Source organism: Paroedura picta, chromosome 6 (genome assembly GCF_049243985.1).
Source record: "Paroedura picta isolate Pp20150507F chromosome 6, Ppicta_v3.0, whole genome shotgun sequence".
NCBI classification, from domain to species: Eukaryota; Metazoa; Chordata; class Lepidosauria; order Squamata; family Gekkonidae; genus Paroedura; species Paroedura picta.
The window spans coordinates 69,616,434-69,639,629 of record NC_135374.1 but is presented as its reverse complement, the minus strand read 5'-3'; the positions used below and the strand labels follow the sequence as shown (position 1 = coordinate 69,639,629).

At 42.6% G+C, this 23,196-nt stretch overlaps 1 protein-coding gene across 18 annotated transcripts in view; it reads right to left on the bottom strand.

Annotated features, from left to right (window-relative positions):
* Positions 1-23,196, bottom strand: part of DMD (dystrophin) — a 1,311,735-nt gene that overhangs the window by 393,299 nt on the left and 895,240 nt on the right. For all 18 annotated transcript variants that reach the window (XM_077342956.1, XM_077342959.1, XM_077342965.1 and 15 more), the window contains 2 exons: positions 20,148-20,323; positions 1,877-2,024 (listed from right to left, as the gene is read on the bottom strand). In XM_077342956.1, the coding sequence (XP_077199071.1) occupies positions 1,877-2,024; positions 20,148-20,323 (324 nt within the window). The remainder of the gene's footprint in view (positions 1-1,876; positions 2,025-20,147; positions 20,324-23,196) is intronic.

The window sequence follows — 23,196 nt, the reverse complement described above, 5'->3', positions numbered from 1 at the left end:
TCTTGACATTTTTATTTTATTTACTATGTTTTCCCCCAAGAAATGATGACCTGATAAATTTAGCTTGTTATTTCTGTAAGACTCTTGTATTTGGTAAAAATCTCCATTATACTGTGTAGTAATCCATGACCAACTCTATATTTACATATGTGGTCTTGTAATTCCCATTTCCTTGTCTGATGAAGTTTGCTGAACACCTGAAAGCTTACACCTTGAATAAAACTTAGTCTTAAACGTGTTATTGGACTCAAATTTTGTTTTGCTACTTCAGACCAACATAGCTACCCACATGAATTATAACACCAATCAACAAGATAGTAGATTTTTCCAAATTTTGAGGTGATTTCCCCAAATTCAATGGAGTGACACAGGTTCATGATTATTTAATACAACAGAATGACCATCTGTGAGGGCAGATTTAGACATTGCAATGATGTTCAATATATATCAATCCATGTACAAAATCCATAGGGCACTTACAATATGGACCATATATATTCATTGTTTGTACATCAGTAACGTATCACATTGGGTGAATATTCTGTTAAGTGCTCTAAATCTGCATAAATTTGGATTGGGATGCTTGGTATATACAATTTAATGAAATGGCAAATGCTTCAAAATTCTATATACTAAGAAGGTGAGGAGGTGTTAGTTCTTATATGCCACTTTTCGGAGTCTCAAAGTGGCTTAGAATCACCTTCCCTTTCCTCTCCCCACAACAGACACCTTGTGAGATAGGTGAGGCTCAGAGAGCCCTGATATTACTGCTCGGTCAGAACAGTTTTATCTGCGTTGTGGAGAGAGCAAGGTCACCCAGCTGGTTGCATGTGGAGGAGGAGTGGGGAATCAAACCCGGCTCACCAGATTAGAAATCTGCACTCCTAACCACTACACTAAGCTGGTTTATGATGTGCCTAAAAAGGGCCTAAGCCCTTTGTGTTTGTTCTCTTGAATGTTCTTTATGAATTACTATACTATGATGGCAGGCCCATGTGTTCCAAACTGTGAAAAGCCAAAATAACAAAATAAATTTGTGTCATTGGTGGGAGGCCCTGAAGAGACATTTATGATGTTTTCTGTTTAAGACTATTTCCATTTATTTGGAATGCATGTAATAATTAACTTGTCATTAGACAGGTGCATCTTGAAGGTATGCTTTTTACAATTGCCTCCTGCAAAATGAATTGCTTCTCATGATTACGCATTCTGCAAAGCTGTTAGTGGACATCAGCTGCTGCAAAACTGGGTTCTGGTGCATATGAAATTTTCAGGAATCAACCAGGGCTGTGTGGAATTCCATTCCCTTTGTAACTGTGGAGACCTCAGAATAAGAAGTGTATATTCCACATGATTTATCACTACAAGTTCTGTGCAAAAGAGCCAACGGTGTAGTGGTTAGGAGTGCGGACTTCTAATCTGGTGAGCCAGGTTTGATTCCGCACTCACGCGCTACCTGCTGGGTAACCTTGGATTCACCACAGCACTGATAAAGCTGTTCTGACTGAACAGTAATGTCAGGGCTCTCTCAGCCTCACCCACATCACAGGGTGTCTGTTGTGGGAAAAGGAAAGGGAAGGCAATTGTAAGCCACTTTGAGACCCCTTTGGGTAGAGAAAAGTGACATATAAGAACCAACTCTTCTTCTTCAAAGGAAATTTTTTTAAGCACTACAAAAATGCAAACATTTCCCATAATTAAACTAGGATTGCAGGGTTTGGTAGTGAGGGAAAGCACACTAACAAAATATGTGGCATAAGGAGAGACAGTACGCAAAAATTCTCTGAAACTTTTCAGTGGGGCCTGATAAAAATATTTTTCTACTGGGACTTTTCTACTGGTGTTCTTCAAAACCAAACAGACAAAGATTGGTTACCTTCACTTTTTGAAGACTTTCTTTCAACTGGTATTCATTTCCTGGTTCAAGAGGGATGCCTGTGACAATACTTGCTTCATCTAACCATAAAGTAAACTTGCTTAAGTCGTACTGGAATTCGGTCAGGAGATTTTTTTCTTGCTCAAGCCTGTGGTCATCATAAAACAAATCATATTAATAAGAGCAATGTATACTATCTAATTTGCAGAAATAGTAGCCAATAATAGTTTGCCAAGTAGTGACCAACAGAAGTAGAGACCGATAGAAGTAGAGATCATTGCTTAATTCCTGAAAGGAAACCATTGCTCACTACCATCAATTCTTTAATTAAGGGAAGCCAAGGTATTATCAGTCAAAATGTTGGAAGCATGCTAAAATTCATTTACCTTTTAAATGACAGTCCTGAATGCTAAATTTTATCCACAAAGTTTGGATTTCAACAATAAAAGGAAACAGCTTAAATACAACATATTCCTATGGAAAACTACTAGGTTCCATACTACTAGGAAATCTGAACATTCCCCACTGTATAAATAGAATGTGTTCTTGCTCCCACAGAACAAAAAGTGTCCAAGCTTGGAGTGTTAGTAGAATTTCTAACTCCAGTTTAGGAAATTCTTGGAGATTTAATTTAATTTTTTTCCTTCAAAGTTGATCCCATTCCTCTAACATTATTTTTGGCTGAAATTTTGCATCCAGCATGTCATAATTTTAGAGAGGAGTAAGATTTCCTATGGACTTAATGGATGATGACTGAAATGGTCATTGGGAGCCCCCACGGGAGCCAAGTGGTACCCACACACATGGCCATGAGGGTACACAAGCTTAGAGGGGTCTGTGTGGGGTGTCAGGTGCTCTGACTTCCCACCTACCTACCTACCTACCAACCTAACTAACTTTCTACCTGCCTACCTAGCCAACTATCTACCTACCTAACCAACTTTCAACCTACCTAACAAACTGTCTACCTGCCTACCTAACTAACGATCTACTGCCCACCTATATCACCATCTATCCACCTGTCTAACACCTGCTGAGCACAACTACCTACGAGCACCAGACCCAGGGCCCAGGGAGTATGGTAAAAGCTAAAGTACATCCTAGCTGCATCAAAATTGTAGACCCTCCTGGTCATCCCCTGCTCCACAGACAGGTCCTCTGGATCCATTGTGTGGAGGACACAGTGGCTCCCCTCTCCCCAGGAATCATTGCAATGAACTCTGGGGCACAGATGACAGCTGGGTTGCCAAGCAAAGGCAGGGATGCTTGACTGTTTCAGGAGGCCAAGGCATGACCAGGTATGTTTTTGGCCTCTCCCTCCTGTAGGAGAGGGCAACCATAGCCCAATCCTAACACCACCCTGCCACTTCCACTGCCCCTCCATGCAGCATCTCCAGAAGTTTAATCCCCAGTAATAGAGGTCACAAACCATGGTTCATGGACATTTGTGGCCAAACCTCCCATTGCGGCCTACAGCTCCGCTTTCCTGTCCCAACACTCTACCTTGAATGTGACCACTGTAGACTTATTTTTCCATTGGGAGTATTGGGTGGGGAAGGATGCTCTTCCCATCAAAAGCCTTCTCTGGGGCACCCTACATGCCATGAAAGGGAGCACTGCCCTTTAACAGGGCCGTGGTTCTACTCCCTGCTGTTAATCCCACCTGGATTATGGCCACCTGAGCAGATCACTGAGTGTTAGCCTCTGTCTGGATCACCATGGCCGCCTCCCAATGTTATCTGCACCAGCTGATCCAGATGTGTTGGCATCTGCCAGAATATGGGGCATCTCTATTGGAGGCTCTGTCTGTGGTGAGTCTTAAGCTCTGATGGGTCATCAGGACTGTTTCTGTCCCATGTCCCAAAACAGTGATATTTTGAGCCCCAAAGGGGGTCCCCATTCCCACCAGCCTCCTAGCCCTTTTGCACTCTGTGCAAAATCAGAACACCAAGGCACCCTGAAGGCCAGAGAGGCAGTCATAGGGAATGTGGGGTAGATCATGGGACAGTGCAAAAAGAGAACTGTAAGGATACCCCTTGGCAGATGGCAACTGAAAACTTATTTCTAAGGAATTTATGTAGAGGAAGACATTGAACTTCAACAGGGTGACATGGAGAATGACAGAAATCCAGAAGTATTTGGCATGGGGCCCTGATGAGAGGGGAAGTATGCCTGGAGAAAGAATGTAAATTTGGCCCTTGGTGTAGGAGTTGTTGGGAGACCATCTCACTAGATGGTGAACTATGGAACTGCACTATGAGCCAATGACAAGTCTCCAAAAGTGATTGCATATCAAAAGTGGCATCATCTCACGTAGACTTCACCACAATCCCCTGACCAAGAGTCTGCTTGACTACAAGATGCAAAATGGGAGCAAAGTGCGATTTAGACCTGCAAACAACATATTTGCGCCCACATCTGGCACAACATAGCCCCGGTATACTTCCCTACTGACAGTCATTCATTCAAGCTGTCTTAAATAACTGAAGCAATGTTTCTCAGGAAGTGTGCCTTGTCTATTCCTTGAGCATGCAAAAGGAACAACTTGTATCCCAGAGGAAGGACATTCCTCCTATCACAGGGACCTCAATGGGAATCACTGGCCGTGTGAGCCGATAATTCCTTAGGCTGTCACCAGTGGGCTGCAAAGGAAAGGTAGCCATGCTGCTGGCCACAAGTCACTCTTTGGCATTGGATAGCTAGCCTTTACTGTGGATTAGTACATGGAGGGGACTACCTGGTAACTTACAGTCCTATGGGATAGGAATACCATGGTACAAGGTGATTCAGCAGTTTGTGAAACGCTCTGTCTACCACCAGAGAGGGGCTGACTATCCACAGTCACCATCTCCCCAGTGAGCTGAGTTATAGCAGCCTGTGCCCTGTCACTAGACCTGTTGCTCGGCATGATCACAGTCCTCATAAAGAAAACCTTTCTCATCATTGCCTGCCTGGCAGTTCCACCAGTACATCACATTGTGCCCAGACTTCCCCATTGGGAGGAACCACCCACTATTTGGGCAGTCCCCGATCAGGCCTGGACATCGACACTCAACAACTGAACAGTGCGAGCATCCTTGAGGGGTGGCAATAGCTCTGGACATTATTTGTGAGAGTGGGTCAGTCTGTTACTCCCAGAAGGGATTGATCTCTGCTGCACAGGGAAAACAGTGGGGTAGATACGCTGTAGGTGCTGGCAGAGAGTGGAGGAGGAAAGGTGGCTTGGGTCTCTTCAAAGACAATGGATAGCTAGCCTTTACTGTGGACTAGTACATGGAGGGGACTACCTGGTAACTTACAGTCCTAAGGGATAGGATGGAATACCATGGTACAAGATGATGGGTCTCTTCAAAGACAGAAAATAAGACATCTGCCTGCACCCAGTAGAAAAGTCAAGCCACAGGCACAGCAAAGCTCTGATTCAAAGCCAATAAAGCTCCAAATTGGGGGGCGGGGAACTTTGAATGCCAGCCAGAAATGTGCAGCCAAAAACCCACAAGTAAGGCTGAAGGTGCTCCTTCTCTCTAGAACCACTCTATCCCACAAAATTCTCTCCAAATAGCAATGCGCCTCTCTCTGCCACCAAGTCCCACCCAGAAAAAAAGAACACAATGCTCTCTAATGGAGCCTCAGGGACTATAGATACCAAGGCATTCTCATTGAAACCAAGGGGAGCACTACTCTTGGCTAACGAGTTAAACATTGGAATAACCATGGAAACTAAAATACAACCCTCCTAAGCCCCATCTGTGCCAGAAGAGAGATTTTTGCACGCTCCATATGTTCAATGTGTGTGTGCTGAGGGAGGAAGTTCCACCCTGAAAAAGCCTATGAATGCACACAGAGGGGTAAGACCCATATGTGGTCATGGGCAGTCATCGAGAGCATGACCATATGAGCCCGGTTCATGAGGCACGAAATACCCAATTTCATGGGTTCCTGAAGACCCGTGGGTTAGGTTGTGCCTATTTCTATTGAGCAGAGGGTTGGACTACCAGCATACAAGACTTTCTCCAACTCTATGGTTCTCAAGGGTAGTTACATTTTATATATTTGGTGTGGTGTGCTTCTTTAATTGCATTTAATGGTCATGTCAGCAACACTCAGCTCCCTTTTGGCTGGGCTGCCTAAAGTATTGCATTGAAAAAATGCAAGATATATATGGGTTCTTTCAGGTTAAATAAGATATGAATGATTATATCATCAGCATGTTGTATATACAGGAATTACATTCTTTAATTTACTTGAAATTACAGCCAATAATCCAGTGTTACTACATATGAGAAGAAATCAAGTGTGAGGAAAATCCACAATTTGCATATTTAATAGAATGTTCAAATATATTTAATAGAATGTTCAATGATATAAACCATTACTCCTTGAAAATAGGTACAAAATAATGATTTGAAAATCAACTGTAACTTCAGTAGATCCATTCACTGATTTCCTACATTAAAAACAACAACAGAATAACTGCATGATGTAGGAGCTGATTTGGAATGGATATCTTAACATGTTCTATTCAGGATTCCTATCTATGATGAGAACTTAGACCTGTTCACAGTCCTTTCCTTTTTAAAAAAAAAATATGGGAAATCTGTGCATATTGTACACTCAGTCAGGTTCCTGCTCTTAGGTTCACACAGCGCAGATAGGCATGTTCAAAACAACACTTGAAAAATGTTATAGAGATAACAGGAACCACCTTCAGCACATGGGAAGTCATGCAGTCGACAATTCTAGGTAACAAATAGAATTAATAAGCAAGGACTCAGCCCCAGGAGAGCAAACCAACACACACAAATCTCAGAGGTGGGAGGAGCAGGTAGTCCCTAAGTAAAGCATGCAATAAATACACTGTGTCCATTTGATTTTACATCTAGTTTGACTCTGCTATTTTATCATATGAACAGATAATGAACGGACCTGTTTGTAACAGAGAGAAGATAACTAGATCCCACTGCTTCTAATTATACCCACGCCCATTCCGCACAGGTTAAATGTAGCAGGAGTGTGGCAAATTGTAAACGCTACTAATTTGCAGTTATACACGACGTCGCACACAATCTGCCACACTCCTGAAAACGATCAGCAAAAAGCACTTCGTTGTAGCGCTTAAAGGGAAATCCCAAAAAGTGGATTCACCCTCCAAAAAGCGCTACACTCTTGCAAGCAATCTGCAACAGTTCCGAAAAAGATCTGTGCATTCCCATTGTTGCGGTTTCAGCAAAGTCCCTCCCCCTGGCTCTCTCCTCTGATCTTCCGGCGAAGCGATCGCCATTTCTTTTTCTCGGAGCGAGCGGAGAGCAACGAACCGGCGAGCCTTCATTCACCCAGTGAGGCTTCTCCAGCTGCAGTCCCTCCACAGAGCTGTTTTAAGTCACCAAGCACAACACAGCCCCGTTTGCAAGTTCCCTTTATTTTCGGAAGAAAATCGCACCCATGCATGGGGGGGGGGGATTTTTTTTTCACTCGGGGGAGCATGGCAACGATGAATCGCCAGCTCATACACTACCTGCCAGCTAGATGGATCTCTCAGTTGCAACGAATCAACACAGATTCATTGCAACGTGTGTGTGTGTTTTTTTAAAACCTGTCTTAAAGGGAAAGGGGCTTTTCGGGAGCATGATAATGGCCGCCCATTGGCTGTTCGTTTGAGTGATGGCCAGGGGCGGGACAAAGCATTTTAGGTCTCTGTACAGGTTTTCTGCTGGGATCATCCTTGTTAAGACTGGTGGAGATCCTGTTTGTTACCCCTCTTGCTCCAAGTCTACTAGAATTTGCTAATTCCCCCATCCAAAATTCAGGAGAAACTGTAAGTCTATTTTAGGTAATACTGGGGATTCCCTGGAATGACAGCTCATCTCTAGATGACAGAGATCAGTTTCCCTGGAGGAAATGGATGCTTTGGAGGTTTGAATCTATGGTATTATACTCCCCAGGCTCCATCCCCAAATTTCCAGAAGTTTTTCTACCTTGATTTGGCAACCATATTCCCCCATCCCCCAGCTCGTGACCAGACAGGACCTGGAAATTGTAGGTATGTCAGTGCCAACATGTGTTACTGGTAGATTCAGTTAAAATAAGTAGTCTGTGGCGAAAGCAGCATAGTACAACAAGAATAGTACTACAATTCCTTACAACAATAGTACTACAATTCCTTATAAGCAATTTTATTAAGGCTTTGGTAATTTATAATGAGCTACACTGTTGTAAATATTTAGGACAGGGGTTGCCATTTCAGGCAACTTTTATCACATACTGTACAGACAATATGCATTTCTAGAAGACAAAAAATATTATTTTCAAGTAGTAGTATACTTTCAGACATCAAAGTAATTATGCATTTTCAAAGCTATCCTTTTGACAGCACTATTTTAAATGCTTTTTGAATGCTTTATTCAAGCATTCAAATCTCAAGTGTTATATCTTTGTTTACCTACACGTTTAATGATTTGCCACAATTTACATGAATCTGTGGTAGCAACAATAATAAATGGTACATTTAAAACTCTGTATCTGCAATTAAGTGCTAGATATTTTATTTCTAGAGTCCTTTCATTACATTTACACAAGTACAAACCATACTTTCTCTTTGAAATATTGCCTTAGTAGATGCTTGCATTATACATTATTCTAATATGTCTTCAGTAAATGGAACAACAGTGAACACAGTGAGATCCTGTTATTTTTTAAAGCCTTACCTATAAACTTGCTAATGCAAGGAAAAAAGTATCTTCTTTCCATAGGGGGAAGGGGGGGGGCTTATTAAGAAAAGAGCCAGCTTGGTGTAGTGGTTAAGATTGGTGGCTTCTAATCTGGAAGTCCAGATTTGATTCCCTGCTCCTCCACATGCAGCCAGCTGGCTGACCTTGGGCTAGTCACAGTTATCTTGGTTATCACAGAGCAGTTCTTTCAGAGCTCTCTCAACCTCACCTACCTCAAAGGGCATCTGTTGTGAGGAGATGAAAGGAAGGAGATTGTAAACTGCCTTGAGACTCCATCTGGTAGTGAAAACCAACTCTTCTTCAAAAACAAGGACAAAGGCAAAGAGAAAAGGGAAAGTGAAGAGTGATCCTATGCCTTCTGTAAGTCAAGCAAGCAAATGGCCACACCAAAAACATTTTGAAGGTCAGAGAAAGAAAAGAAACAAATTACTGCAAGCACAAAAGAACAGTAATGGTAACTTCTGTGCCTTCTAGTAGTGATAAAGAGATATATCAATATTAGATAAGTGTTTAAAAACATATTTGAAAATCTGATAACATAAGAAGAAGAAGAAGAGTTGGTTCTTATATGCCGCTTTTCCCTACCCGAAGGAGGCTCAAAGCGGCTTACAGTCGCCTTTCCATTCCTCTCCCCACAACAGACACCCTGTGAGGTAGGTGAGCCTGAGAGAGCACTGTTATCACTGCTCGGTCAGAACAGTTTTTTCAGTGCCGTGGCGAACCCAAGGTCACCCAGCTGGCTGCATGTGGGGGAGCGCAGAATCGAACCTGGCATGCCAAATTAGAAGTCCACACTCCTAACCACTACACCAAACTGGCTCATAAGAAATGAACATTCCTGTAGATTTTTTTGATGTTGTATTTATATCCCTTTGATTGTTGTGTTGATATGGGGGCCTCTGGTATCTAGATTGGTATGGGAAGGAACGTCTTCATCTGAAACTATCTCTGTGGGCACTTTGGGACTTATACGAACAAAAGGATTAAAAGGATTTCTTTTTAAATTCCTTATCCTTCTGTGAAGTCAATGGCATAGCTTTTTTCTTCTATTGGTCTCTACTAAGACTTTGTCTAAGGCAACTTCCCACAAAAGAATTCTGCCTGAACATTTTTCCATTGCCAAATTAGATTTTGATAGGGTATCCACTTACCTGTGTTTAAGCCACAGAATACATCTGGCTACTATATTGGCCCCCTGTGTCCTAGCTAAGAACTGAAATGCATCTTGTGAGGCATCTGCAGCAAACTGGTGGGCTCTTTTGATCTTTAATAGACCCCTTCTCAACCTTAGGGGGTCTGGCTCTGGATCTTGCAACAAGTCATCAGCCCAAACTACTGTCGTTCTGGTGAAATTAGAAAGAACTGCATCTGCTCTGACAGCTAAGGAGTTGGCTTCATGAGCTTTCTTTAACACAGTCTCATTTTTTCTGTCTATAGGATCCTTTAGGACAGGGGCCCCCAACCTTTTCCAGGCTGGGGACTGGTCCGCGGGAGAGGGGGGGGAGAGGGGGGCCCGGGCGCCTGCAGGGGCAAACGCACCTGCATGGAGATGCCCTCCCTCTCCCCCCCATCACTCCGGCGTAGTGAGTGCCATGCTGCAGGGGGAAAGAGGGAGGCGCAAATGCGCAGGCACGGTAGCTTCGTGCCTGCACATTTGCCTGCACCCGGGCCTCCCTCTCTTTCCCACGCAGCACAGCACTTGCTGTCACGGGAGCAATCAGTTGACGAATTCGCTGATTTGTCAGCCAATAGCTCCGGTGTAGTGAGTGCCACGCTATGGGGGGGAGAGGGAGGTGCAAACGTGCAGGCTTTCTGGAGGAAGGCCTACTAGCACCTGATGGACTGCACTTATCGAAACTGGGGAAGAATGTGTTTGGCAGGAACCTGGGGAGATTCATCAGGAGAGCTTTAAACTAAAGCCACTAGGGGAAGGAGACGATCAACATAGGGTGTATTGGAAGGAGTGTATGGAAGGAAAACGATCGGAGGCAGCCCAATCGGCAAGGCCAGCTCATAAGGAAACAAATGTAAAAGGATTCAGATGTCTTTATACTAACGCCGGAAGCATGGGCAATAAAAAGGAAGAGCTGGAACTTCTCATGCTGATGGAAAGGTATGATCTAGTAGGCATCACAGAAACTTGGTGGAATGATTCTCATGACTGGAATGTAATGGTGGATGGATATGAACTGTTCAGAAAAAACAGAATAGATTGAAGAGGTGGAGGAGTGGCACTGTATGTGAGGAAAGGGCTTACCTGTCAGGAAATTCTAGTGAAGGAGAGCATATCTACAGTGGAAAGCATCTGGGTGAAAATAAGCGAGGGGAAAACAAACAGTGTGGTGGTTGGTGTCTGCTACCGACCGCCTGACCAACGAGAGGATGTGGATGCTGCACTTCGTGAGCAGCTTGAGAAAATATCCAAGTGGCAGGACCTTGTCATCATGGGTGACTTCAATTTCCCAGATGTGTGCTAGGAAACAAACTCTGTGAAGCGTCCTCAGTCATGCAAGTTTCTGACCTGCCTGGCTGACAATTTCATTTATCAAATGGTAGATGAACCCACAAGAGGTTCAGCCATACTGGACTCAATACTGACCAACAGGCAAGAGTTGGTGGATGAGGTGAAGGAGGTGGGGACCCTAGGGGTAAGTGACAATGTCCTCATAGAATTCCTTTTGAGATGGGGAGCCAAGGAAGCTTGTAGCCAGACGCGGATGTTGGATTTTCATAGGGCAAACTTTAATAAACTCAGAGACATGATGAGTGTCATACCATGGACGAGAATGCTGGAAGGGAAGGGAGCATGTGAAGGGTGGGCGCTACTCAAACAGGAGCTAATGCATGCTCAATCAGTGACTATCCCAGAAAGACGAAAACACTGCAGGAGCTCTAAGAAGCCTATTTGGATGAACAGAGAACTTCAAGAGGAACTAAGAAAGAAAAGGAAAATGTTCAGGAAATGGAGGGAAGGACAGAGCTCTAAAGAAGAGTACCTACAGGTTACTAGGCACTGTAGATCAATCATAAGAAAGGCCAAAGCTGAGAGTGAGCTAAGATTGGCCAGGGAAGCCCATTGTAACAAGAAAAGATTTTTCAGTTATGTGAGGAGCAAACGTAAAGTAAAGGACGCAATAGGCCCACTGTTGGGTGTGGATGGACAAACTCTAACGGAAGATGCAGAGAAAGCAGAAAGGCTTAGTGCCTATTTTACATCTGGTTTTTTCCCACAGGTCAAAGTGTTTAGGCACATCTAGAGATGGCCATAGCCAAAGGACAGTGTCTGGGTGGCAGGTTAACATGGATAGAGAGGTTGTCGAGAGGCATTTAACTGCACTAGATGAGTTCAAATCCCCTGGTCCGGATGAAATGCACCCGAGAGTGCTCAAAGAACTTTCCAGAGAACTTGCACAGCCCTTGTCCATCATCTTCGGAACCTCTTTAAGGCCTGGAGATGTCCAGGAGGACTGGAAGAGAGCAAATGTTATTCCGATCTTCAAAAAAGGGAGGAAGGATGACCCAGGAAACTACAGACCAGTGAGTCTGACCTCTGTTGTGGGGAAGATAATGGCGCAGATATTAAAGGGAGCGATCTGCAAACATCTGGAGGACAATTTGGTGATCCAAGGAAGTCAGCATGGATTTGTCTCCAACAGGTCCTGCCAGACCAACCTGGTTTCCTTTTTTGACCAAGTAACAGGTTTGCTGGATCGGGGAAATTCGGTTGATGTCATTTAATTGGATTTTAGTAAAGCTTTTGACAAGGTTCCCCATGATGTTCTGATGGATAAATTGAAGGACTGCAATCTGGATTTTCAGATAGTCAGGTGGATAATGAATTGGTTAGAGAACCGCACTCAAAGAGTTGTTGTCAATGGTGTTTCATCAGACTGGAAAGAGGTGAGTAGCGGGGTACCTCAGGGCTCGGTGCTTGGCCCGGTACTTTTTAACATATTTATTAATGAGCTAGATGAGGGGGTGGAGGGACTACTCATCAAGTTTGCAGATGACACCAAATTGGGAGGACTGGCAAATACTCCGGAAGATAGAGACAGAGTTCAACGAGATCTGAACACAATGGAAAAATGGGCAAATGAGAACAAGATGCAATTTAATAAAGATAAGTGTAAAGTTCTGCATCTGGGTCAGAAAAATGAAAAGCATGCCTACTGCATAGGGGATATGCTTCTAGGTAACACTGTGTGTGAACGAGACCTTGGGGTACTTGTGGATTGTAAACTAAACATGAGCAGGCAGTGTGATGCAGCGGTAAAAAAGGCAAATGCCATTTTGGGCTGTATCAACAGAGGCATCACATCAAAATCACAAGATGTCAAAGTCCCATTGTATACGGCACTGGTCAGACCACACTTGGAGTACTGTGTGCAGTTCTGGAGGCCTCACTTCAAGAAGGACGTAGATAAAATTGAAAGGGTACAGAGGAGAGCGACGAGGATGATCTGGGGCCAAGGGACCAAGCCCTATGAAGATAGGTTGAGGGACTTGGGAATGTTCAGCCTGGAGAAAAGGAGGTTGAGAGGGGACATGATAGACCTCTTTAAGTATTTGAAAGGTTGTCACTTGGAGGAGGGCAGGATGCTGTTTCTGTTGGCTGCAGAGGAGAGGACACGCAGTAATGGGTTTAAACTTCAAGTACAACGATATAGGCTAGATATCAGGAAAAAAATTTTCACAGAGTAGTTCAGCAGTGGAATAGGCTGCCTAAGGAGGTGGTGAGCTCCCATTCACTGGCAGTCTTCAAGCAAAGGTTGGATACACACTTTTCTTGGATGCTTTAGGATGCTTAGGGCTAATCCTGCGTTGAGCAGGGAGTTGGACTAGATGGCCTGTATGGCCCCTTCCAACTCTATGATTCTATGATTTTGGGAGGGTGGCAGGGAGCCTCCAACCAGGCTATTTCTTCCCCTCCCCGCTCTGGCAGAATGGGGGTAAAGGAATTCTCTGCTAGCACAGCTGCAGACGGAGCTGGCGACAATGAAGGCTGCTTCCCTGAACTATGCACAGACAACCATTTTTGGCCTTTTGCAGCCTCTTTTGCCTCCAATTGTTGATCTTTCCTTCCTTTTAGATTCTGCTCCTGAGGCTATTTTCCTCTTAGTGGTGGGATTATGCATATTCCATTTGCTTTCTCTCTATCTTCTTTGCTTTGTTTTGTTTTGCAGATCAAATAACCCAGCTTCTAAGATCCTGCTTGGACCATGCAGGGCAACAGGACTGGAGAGGTCAGCCTACCATGATCCCAGAAAGCATGCTAATTTGCATAACCCTGCAAGGAGCAGTGGAAGAAGACGTGATATTGCAACATTAATCAACATGGCTCATTCCATATTGCTCTATTGAAGAAACATGTAGGATACAATAGACATAGGTGCATCAGTGGGAGGACTCCTGCCACAAGTAACTGCACATAAAGTCTCAGTCAGGCATTCATATTAGACTGGGTTGCCAGCTGCATTTTGAGAAATAACTGGAGATTTAGGAATGGAGAATGAGAAGAGTGGTTTGAGAAGGACTTTATTGGACATAATGCCACTACCTTCTGTAGGTACAACTGTAAAAGTGGGAGATTTCCAGCTACCATCTGGAGGCTGACAAATAATCTTTAAAAGGCCTGCATTAAACCCTCCTTCTCCTAGTTTGACTGCTCAACAGAAAATATCTGCCACTCAGAAACAAGGTTGTAAGCAGAAGAACATATATTACAGCATACCTCTTTGGTTCATAGGTGAGATGGCTTAATCCAAAAAGAGGGCTAATGAGGGATGGACACAAACCCGAAAAATGTGGTTTGGTTCATGGATCATGGAATATCCTGTTCATGAACTGTGGACCATCATGAACATTTAGAAGTCAAATAAACCAGTTTGGTTTCTGAGGTTTGTGATGCCCCCTGGCATTCTAACAACACCAAACCTTGCAGGCCACCTCTCCCCTGATGCTCATCTGCATTCCTTCTAAATTATGCAACAATGATAATTGTGGTTTTAAACTATCTTAAATGATTTAAAATATTTATTTAGATTTTATTTAGATTTTATACCGCCCTTCCCTATGGCTCTGGGCAGTTTACATAAAACATTTTAGAACATTTAGAAGAAGAAGAAGAGCTGGATCTTATGTACCACTCTTCTCTCCCCAAAGGAGTCTCTAAGCGGCTCACAATTACTTTCCCTTTCCTCTCCCCACAATAGACACCCTGTGAGGTAGGTGAGGCTGAAAGAGCCCTGATATCACTGCTTGGTCAGAACAGCTTTATCAGCACCAGTATTTTCCTAAAAGGCATGCAAAATCCAGAAATTATTATGGCAAAGTAATATTGAAAACATTAGATTCAGGTAGATAGCTATGTTGGTCTGAAGCAGCAGGACAAAGTTTGAGTTCAGGGGTGCCTTTCAAGATATATGCTTTCATGTGCAAGTACACATGGTCTTAAAGGTACCACTGGACTTCATTCTGTAATATTGACAAAGTAATTAATGGGACTACTGCAATAATTAGATAAAAAGATGGAAATCTCATTAAACTAGACACAAAGCCCTAATAAATCAGACTCAAAATTTGCCTTTAATCCTCACATATGAGCAAAGTTAATGTAAAAATAAAGTTCACTTTGTTTTGTCTCTGTACTTTCAGTCACCTGTGGCTGCAATCTGCAAGTATTTAAATGCATGACTGGAACCACAAGGAGGTTAAACGCATTTTTTGTACACTTGGGGAACTACTTAGGTGTGTAGAATTTCTGAAATGTTTTAAAAAATATACAGTGGGTTTAAATTTCTTCCAAATGAAAAAGCATTCTCTGCACAAGCCACAACAATGCACATATGTCCAACAGTTGAAGAAGGCTAGGAGCTGCACCGAGTACAGCAGCAACAGTACAGCCCAGGGCTCTGTACTGAGCCTGGGTGTAGCCACACAACCCAGGAGCCCTGCTGGGCCCAGTGAGGGCACAGCCTGGCAGCCACACAAGTCCTTTTTTTTAATTTATTTGTAGTCTTCACCAAAGCGCCATCTGGTAACAACTGCTTTCATTTTCCCCCCTCATTGGCAAATATAACACAGGAGGTCTAATAGACCCTGGAGTAAATTTCCATCAGTAAAAACAAATTTCTCTAAGGTGATATCATAGAAAATACCTACAAGCCATTAATTGCACTTTTTCAAAATACTGTTCCCAAGGGGGGCCTGCTTTCAGAATGGCAAAAGGCCTAAGTAGAAGCTTTTACAAAAACAGAGAGGAATAATCTTTTTTTCATTGGTTTACTATTTATATTTCTGTACTTTATTTAGCCCGTGTTCAGGATTTTTTGTAATGTCTGTATTTATACCGATCAAGCCGCTTGATTGTTTTTTGCCCCCACTGCTCAGTTGTTTTCAGTCTAAATAGCTGAGCAGCCTGCTCCTGTTGCTCAGCTGTTTTGGCAGCTTTCATAGGGAAGAATCCCTATGAATCCACAAACCTTCACAAACTGTCTTAAAAGTTTGTGGAGGTTTGTGGCTAAGCTGTGGTTTGTGAACCATGGACCAGCTAAAATTCATCATGAATCCAGGTTTGTGTTCATCCCTGCTTATGTCTCTACATTCCCACTCCCCATCTTGACTTCAGCTGAGCTCTGATGCCAAAAGAGAGCTCTGCTATTTGAAAAACTCTTGGGAGGAGCATCAGCTATATGGAAGTAGCAAGTATGGAACTACTTTGATGAGAAATTGTGTAAAATCTATCTGTCACCAAACCATTCATCCCAATTTTTTGGTATTCCACCTCCAAAAATCTCTTTCCTCTTCATGCATCTGTTGACTTTTCAAAACCTGTTAAAGTAGTTTATTCTGGCCAGACTTAATGATAATTTTTCAGCAGTAATGAAAGGACTGGGTTCATGCATTTACCTTATTTTGAACAAATCTGCCCCTGTCCCTTAAGTCAGTGGTCCCCAACCTGCGGGCTGCGGCCTGCGGCCTGGTGCCGGGCCGCGAAGGCCATGGTGCCGGGCCGCGGCTCCCTCTCCCCGCCCCCCCCCCGCAGTAAAAAACTTCCTGAACTCTCTCTTTGTTTGGTTAGTGGGTATAATTAGCTGGGAGTCTCTCACTCGGTGAGAGAGGGAATTCACTTGTAAATTGGTTGAGGAAGGGGGGGGGGAAGAGCTTGTGGAAAAAGAAAGGGAAGAGCCAGAAAGCTTTCAGTTCTTACTGTTGTAGACTCCAGCTTCTGTCAGCGCTCCTATCAATCTAGTAAAAGATGGTCTGGGAAGAATGTAAGGTCAGCTGGTCGTTTCAAGCTTGTAAAGTTGTTTGCGACAAGGACGCCATCATGACCTTGAGCACACGCCGCTATTAATCCGGGGAGTTCGGTCCCCCTACCTCCCCACGGATCTGTAGGACCCTCAGGATGCCGTTCCCGGTTCCTGGGGCGACCGGCGAGCAGATTTGCGTATCTGCTCAGGTCAGCCAGGTGCAGAAGCTCCTGACCCTCGGCATGGCTTAAGAGCTGAACAGAAGTCCAGCTTTTTATGGCGCCATCTTCAGTCGACTCCCAGTAAAAAACTTCCCAGGCCGCAAGCTTGCGGCCCGGGAAGCTTCTTACTGCGGGAGGGCGGGGAGAGGGAATCAGGGCCGGCCGCGCCCATGCGGGCGTGGCCCGATGCGTGGGCGCGGACTGCGGGCGCGGGCGCGGGCGCAGCCGATGCGTGGGTGTGGCCTGCGCGGGCCGTGAGCCGCGCCCCGATGCCCTGCCGGTCCCCAACCTCAGAAAGGTTGGGGACCACTGCCTTAAGTAACCTCAATAAAATAGCATATATCCCCCTGGAGAGCCCTTTGTATGCTGATCCCAAGAGGTGTTATTTCATCATGTTTGCAAGCTCATTTTTCATCTATTCCAATGATCTAGTTACCTTTTTACTTTAGCTCTGAAACCTCAACTAAGGTGACCAGATTTTAACATTTTTAAAGCGGGACACCAATGACCGGGGGGGTTCTTGATTAAAAATTTGGTCTATATGGAGCAACAATTTTTTTCATAGAACGCATAAAATGCAAAAATAGTATTGTAATATATATTTTTAAATTTCAACATAAGTAAAATTTGCCAGGTGCCCCCAGATGTCCCTCCAAAAGTGGGACAATCTGGTAGCCTTAACCTCAACTCCAACTTCCAATTCCTGATTAGGACAGGCCCAAATGTTAATCTGTTTGCTGCCATCATTTGGCTGTCTCCCAGCCTCTCCTACCTCACAGGGTATTTTTTGTGGGGAGAAAAAAGAGAAGGTAGTTGTAAGCTGCTTTGAGACTTCTGGTAGAGAAAAGTGGCATATAAAAACCAGCTTTTCTTCTTCTTTTCCTCGTGTAGTTTGGTTGAGAGACAATGTTTAAAAAACTATGTACTATAATTCTGTGTATATATTTATCAAGCAGTGTCAATATGACACAGTAGAGTGAACATACCCTTCTGTGCCAGGATGCAAAATAACTATACAATAGTAGTCAGTGCTGCTGCTCTCTCTTTAATTATTGATTAGCAAGAGCAATTATGAACTGTCTCTCACTTTGTACTTATAAACTGGCTTGCAGCCAAACATTTGGCTGGGAAGTTACAATCAGTAACTGAACCTTATTCTGCTCAAACTACAAGGCAACTCATCGGGTTCCTTGGCACCAGAATTTCATCTTCCAAATTTTCCTCTTTTTGCTTTTCCCAACAACCAGAATTCTTCCACAGTTTCACAAGTTCGTATGGCAAAAGGAATAGAGACAAAGGCCAGATTTCATAATGATGTGGTATTACAGCTTTCCAGATAATCAATAAGTGCATGATGGTTAGCTATTATTCAAGAAACCAATTGCCTCAGTTTATAAATTAGATCCCAAACAGTTTAAGAATAGAGACCATTTTCCAAAATAAAGTTTGAGTCCAGTGGAACCTTTAAGCCCAACAAAGTTTTATCTAAAGTATAAGCTTTTTTGGAGGATCATTGTCCATGGGGTCGCGAAGGGTCGGACACGACTTCGCACCTAACAACAACAAAAAGCTTTTGTATGCATGCATACTTCTCTTTAACCATTTTTGTTCCCACCTGAGCCTATTAATTTTCTGAACGGGTTTGTACTTAGAAACAAGCACCAGTTTAAGCTGCCAAAGAAAATAGTTTCTTAGGCAATGGATAAAGATCATAGTTTTCCAACTTAAAAAAAGAATTCCCATCAATTACCTCACAGTAAAACTACCATGTAGTGTTAGGTCTTTCACTTTCAACAATGATGCTTGCATGCAATGATAATCCTTCAAGTTCTTTCATTTTTGCATATGAAAATCTTCACAGTTTCCTCTCTCTTTTTAAAATAAAAGTGTAATAGTACAGGGCTTAGAGAAGAACAAAGTCTGCAATAATGTTTGCATCACTGTTTGCATCACTGTTTAATAGCAGTCGGGGTGGAGTGAGGAGATTTCAGAAGAAGAAAATCTTTTATGATCTGCAGGGAAAACCGCCTGATTTTCTCTCACTTGTTAAACAGCAACCTCCTTTCAATACAGAACTAACAACAGAACCTTTCTCTCTATCTCTCAAAAAAAGATCAAACAGTAATTTCTTGACAGAAGAAAATGTCTGGCAGAGTTTTCAGACTTGGCCCTTGTATTTTCAGCAATATTATCAAGCAAAACTGAGTATAACACATCGGTTGTATAAAAGTCCTTTTACTCAAGACCTGCTATTTTGTTTCAACTTTTCGTGATGTTATTTATTCTAGGGAAAGGAGCTGTTGTATTCTTCAAAAAATTGGTCCTGGAACTATTCTGAAAACTAGTGAACAACAGACATTTATTGATGTGGAAACACATCTACAACCTCACTCCTTATAACAGAAAAAATAATGCATGTGTTGTCCATTGTCCTGCCCCAGGGAGCATGCTACTACATGTGCGCCAGCAGGAGGGAAGGAGGGAGAATGGAGGGGGGAAGAAGGAGCCTGTATGTGCCTGCATGTGAGTGTTTCTGTGTGTCTGAGAGAGAGGGAGGGGGGAGGGAACAGGAAACTTCTGAGCAGATATGTGTTTCCACATACCCTGTGAAAATCACATTGTTACTGTTTACTATCTAGTTTTAATAACAATCCAAACCATAAGTATAAAAATACTATGAATGCAAACAGTGATTTGCAACCTATTTAAAATTTTCTGTTTACTCAGGTCGGTTTCAGAAGAAAATAGACATAGGATTCAGCACAAGACAACTTAAAAATGCTTCTCCTGGGGCTTCCAAGTATAACATTCAACACAATATAACAAAAATATTTTAAAAGAGCCACTGATATCTATGAATGAATGAATGAATGAATGAATGAATGAATGAATGAATGAATGGTATTGTTATGGTCCAGGAGGAAAAACAACGGCTTTAACTAAATGTTTATATAATATATATTTTTTCTGATTAGGTATCTAAAACAATGTAGGTAAAATAAAAGAAATATTAGGGATACTTTAGATTAAAACTTCATAAGTAATAGGCAAGTGCTATAGGTCAAATTACCTCTTTTTCCTTTCTGCTACTTGTTTGCAGACTTCCTGCCACCGAAAATTCAGGTTCCCCAATTTTTCTTTCAGTACACTGGCATCTGCTGTAGATGATTGCTCAATAATATCCTCTCCAGTTATGTTCAACGTTTTGATGACAGGTTGCTGTTTCCCAATGCCATCCTGGAGGTCCTACAATACATAAAATACTTGAATAAACATCAAGTCCAGTGTATTTCTAACCAGAAAGAAATTGGCTTGGTTCAGACATCACAAAAATATGGTATAATTATGGCTAACACAATTATTTACTCCACTATTTATGAATGGATAGGGATATCAATTCAAGATCCGAAATCATGATGTGGAGTTGACTATTTGACTGCAGATAGAATTAACTAAGGTTTCTTTATATATGCTGGCTTATTACTCAGCACTATCCCTACTGCGATGTGTGCTGGGTGTCTGTGGAGAAGACAAGGGAAAGAATGAAGGCAATCACACTAGCATTTATTGAATTAACCTATAATTTGAACAATCATTTGTGGGCCAAGTTCTGTCTTCACAACCATCATTAAAATAAACCCTATTTTTTGCATTGTCTGAACTGATCCAATATCAGAGGAAAGCAGGATAAAGAACATTTTTCTTACCTTACATCCCAAACATGCAAAAAGTCTATTTTTGTAATTCCATTGCATGTTTCTGCAGTGGCATACTTTTCTTTAAAGAAAAAATAAAATCTAATGACATGCTAGATAATGTTGATGTAATAGTCATATTTAGACAATGAGGCCATTAAAATAGCATGCCATAGTCCTTTGTACTTTTCTCATAGTCAAAGACGATTTGTCTGATAATTTCTGGTTGTAATCAACACTGTTCTAACATTCAAATGTTGCAACATTCAAATGTTGGACATGTACAGGAAAACGTCCTGTTAGCATCTTCTAAAGGAGACATTAAGCTGCATTGAACCACACTCAGGTAATAGTAGTACATTCATGGGATGTAAGAGCTTCCGTACAACACCAATAAGTTCTTCCACCAGGGAGGATGCTGCTGACACATTTATTATTTTATTACTATCACCCATTTTCTGATAAAGTATGCAACATTAAGAAAATGAGCCTTCGGGGAGGGCGGTATATAAATCTAAATAAATAAATAAATAAATAAATAAATAAATAAAATAAATAAAAATTAGGAATTTTCAAATAACAGACTGATTCCTCACAAGGAATTTGCCCCTGGACAGCCTCTCATTGCTCATAGGTTTTAGTGATACTTCCACATGATGTCAGCAGCAACCCGGAGCTCTCCAGTGGGTGACAAAGTTTTTATCCTGTTTGGTATGCCTTGAGGGAAATGACAAAATCCTGCTTTCCCTTTTCTTGTCACACTGCAAATCAGGACGCAAACAGGGGCAAGCTTGTCTCGGTAGCATTTAGCCCATCCTTCCCTTTTCATTTCCTGATTGAAATTTTTTTTTTAATGGCAGTGTTCTTTTTATTGTGTACAGTAATATTGGGATTGGGCAGCTAAAACAAGAACTGTAAAGGGATTTGTGGCTTTCATTAATTGACAACTCAAGGACCTGGGAGAAAACTTTGGGTTCTCCATGCTTTCTTCTACACCGCTGCCTTGTTGGGAGGCAAAGAGCCGTGATTAGACAGTAGGATAATGTGGGAGGGGTCTCTCATCAGGAAGCATGCAAACATACGGTTTCCTATCGTGCGTTTGCAAGCAGGAGGCGGTGCGCGTGTACGGCTCCGAGCAGAAACGGTCATACTAAAGAAAAGACCACTCTGAGTATTATGAGTGTACCATAAATGCTACAAGGCTTCAACGTTTGCCAGTTACTTTCTTGTGCTTTTAAATATCTTCAGCCTTTTTACCAAGGGACAGGAGTGAGAGTCCTGCAATGCCTTTGCAACTTGGAATCTTCAAAAGAGTTTGGAGTTTTTAAAATATCCTCACTGCAGTTTTCGTTGCTGATGCCAGTTCATTAGTTCTTTGCCTTGCTGAATTGACACATCGGAACACAGTGCCTCCTGTCAAAAACTGCACCTCAAGAAGAGACAGCTCAGTAAAGCATACGGAATGATAGTCTATGGGCAACAGTGATATTCCATTAGAACAATAAGAAGCAAAACATTTAAATTCTGATACCACTGGTAGTAAGGATGAGGAAGGGAGGAGAAGCACATCAGTCGCTCTTACACTTAAGTTTTTATTTTGGTAATTAATAAGCAGAATACATGAAGAACACAGTAGAAATAACAGTTACAGCTACCGGAGAAACTGAAAAAAACATGTCCAAAAGGTGTTAAGAGAATTTCTCTCTGTGTACCAGTCATCACCAGTCAGTTGCATGATAAAATGCTCTTGGATAACAAGATTGTGGCTTTTTTCTGTTTGTTACACACCATTCACTATTACAACCAGATGAAGATCTGAACTACAGAGAACTACAAGCATGTTCTATTAACGTAATCATGATAAAACAAAAGTACTATTGGTGGGCAGATGTTCAAGGACCTTGACCTCCTATTGGATAAACAAGTGGCAGGAATGGTCAAGAGTATTTTTCAGCAGGTTTGGCTAGTGAGCCAGCATGATCTTTCCTAGAGAAAAAATATCTTGCCATTGTGGTGCATGCCCTGCTAATATCTAGATCAGGGGCAGTCAACCTGTGGTCCTCCAGATGTTCATGGACTACAATTCCCAAATGCTGGCAGGGGCTCATGGGAATTGTAGTCCATGGACATCTGGAGGACCACAGGTTGACTACCCCTGATCTAGATTAATATCTAGATTAGACTATTGTGATGTCCTGTACATGGGGCTGCCCTTAAAGACTGTCCAGAAGCTACAGTTGGCATAGCAAAATGTTATGGTAAGAGGGTTGACTGGAGTGGGTCTAAACTATAGAATCTGCCATAAATATTATTCTACTAGGGGCAAAGCCCGTTGTCTCCAAGAATACAACGGGCGCTAGAGCTTGGCAGTGGGAAGAGGAAGGGGAGGAGTTGTCCAGTCTGTAAGGGCATGGGGTTGTCATG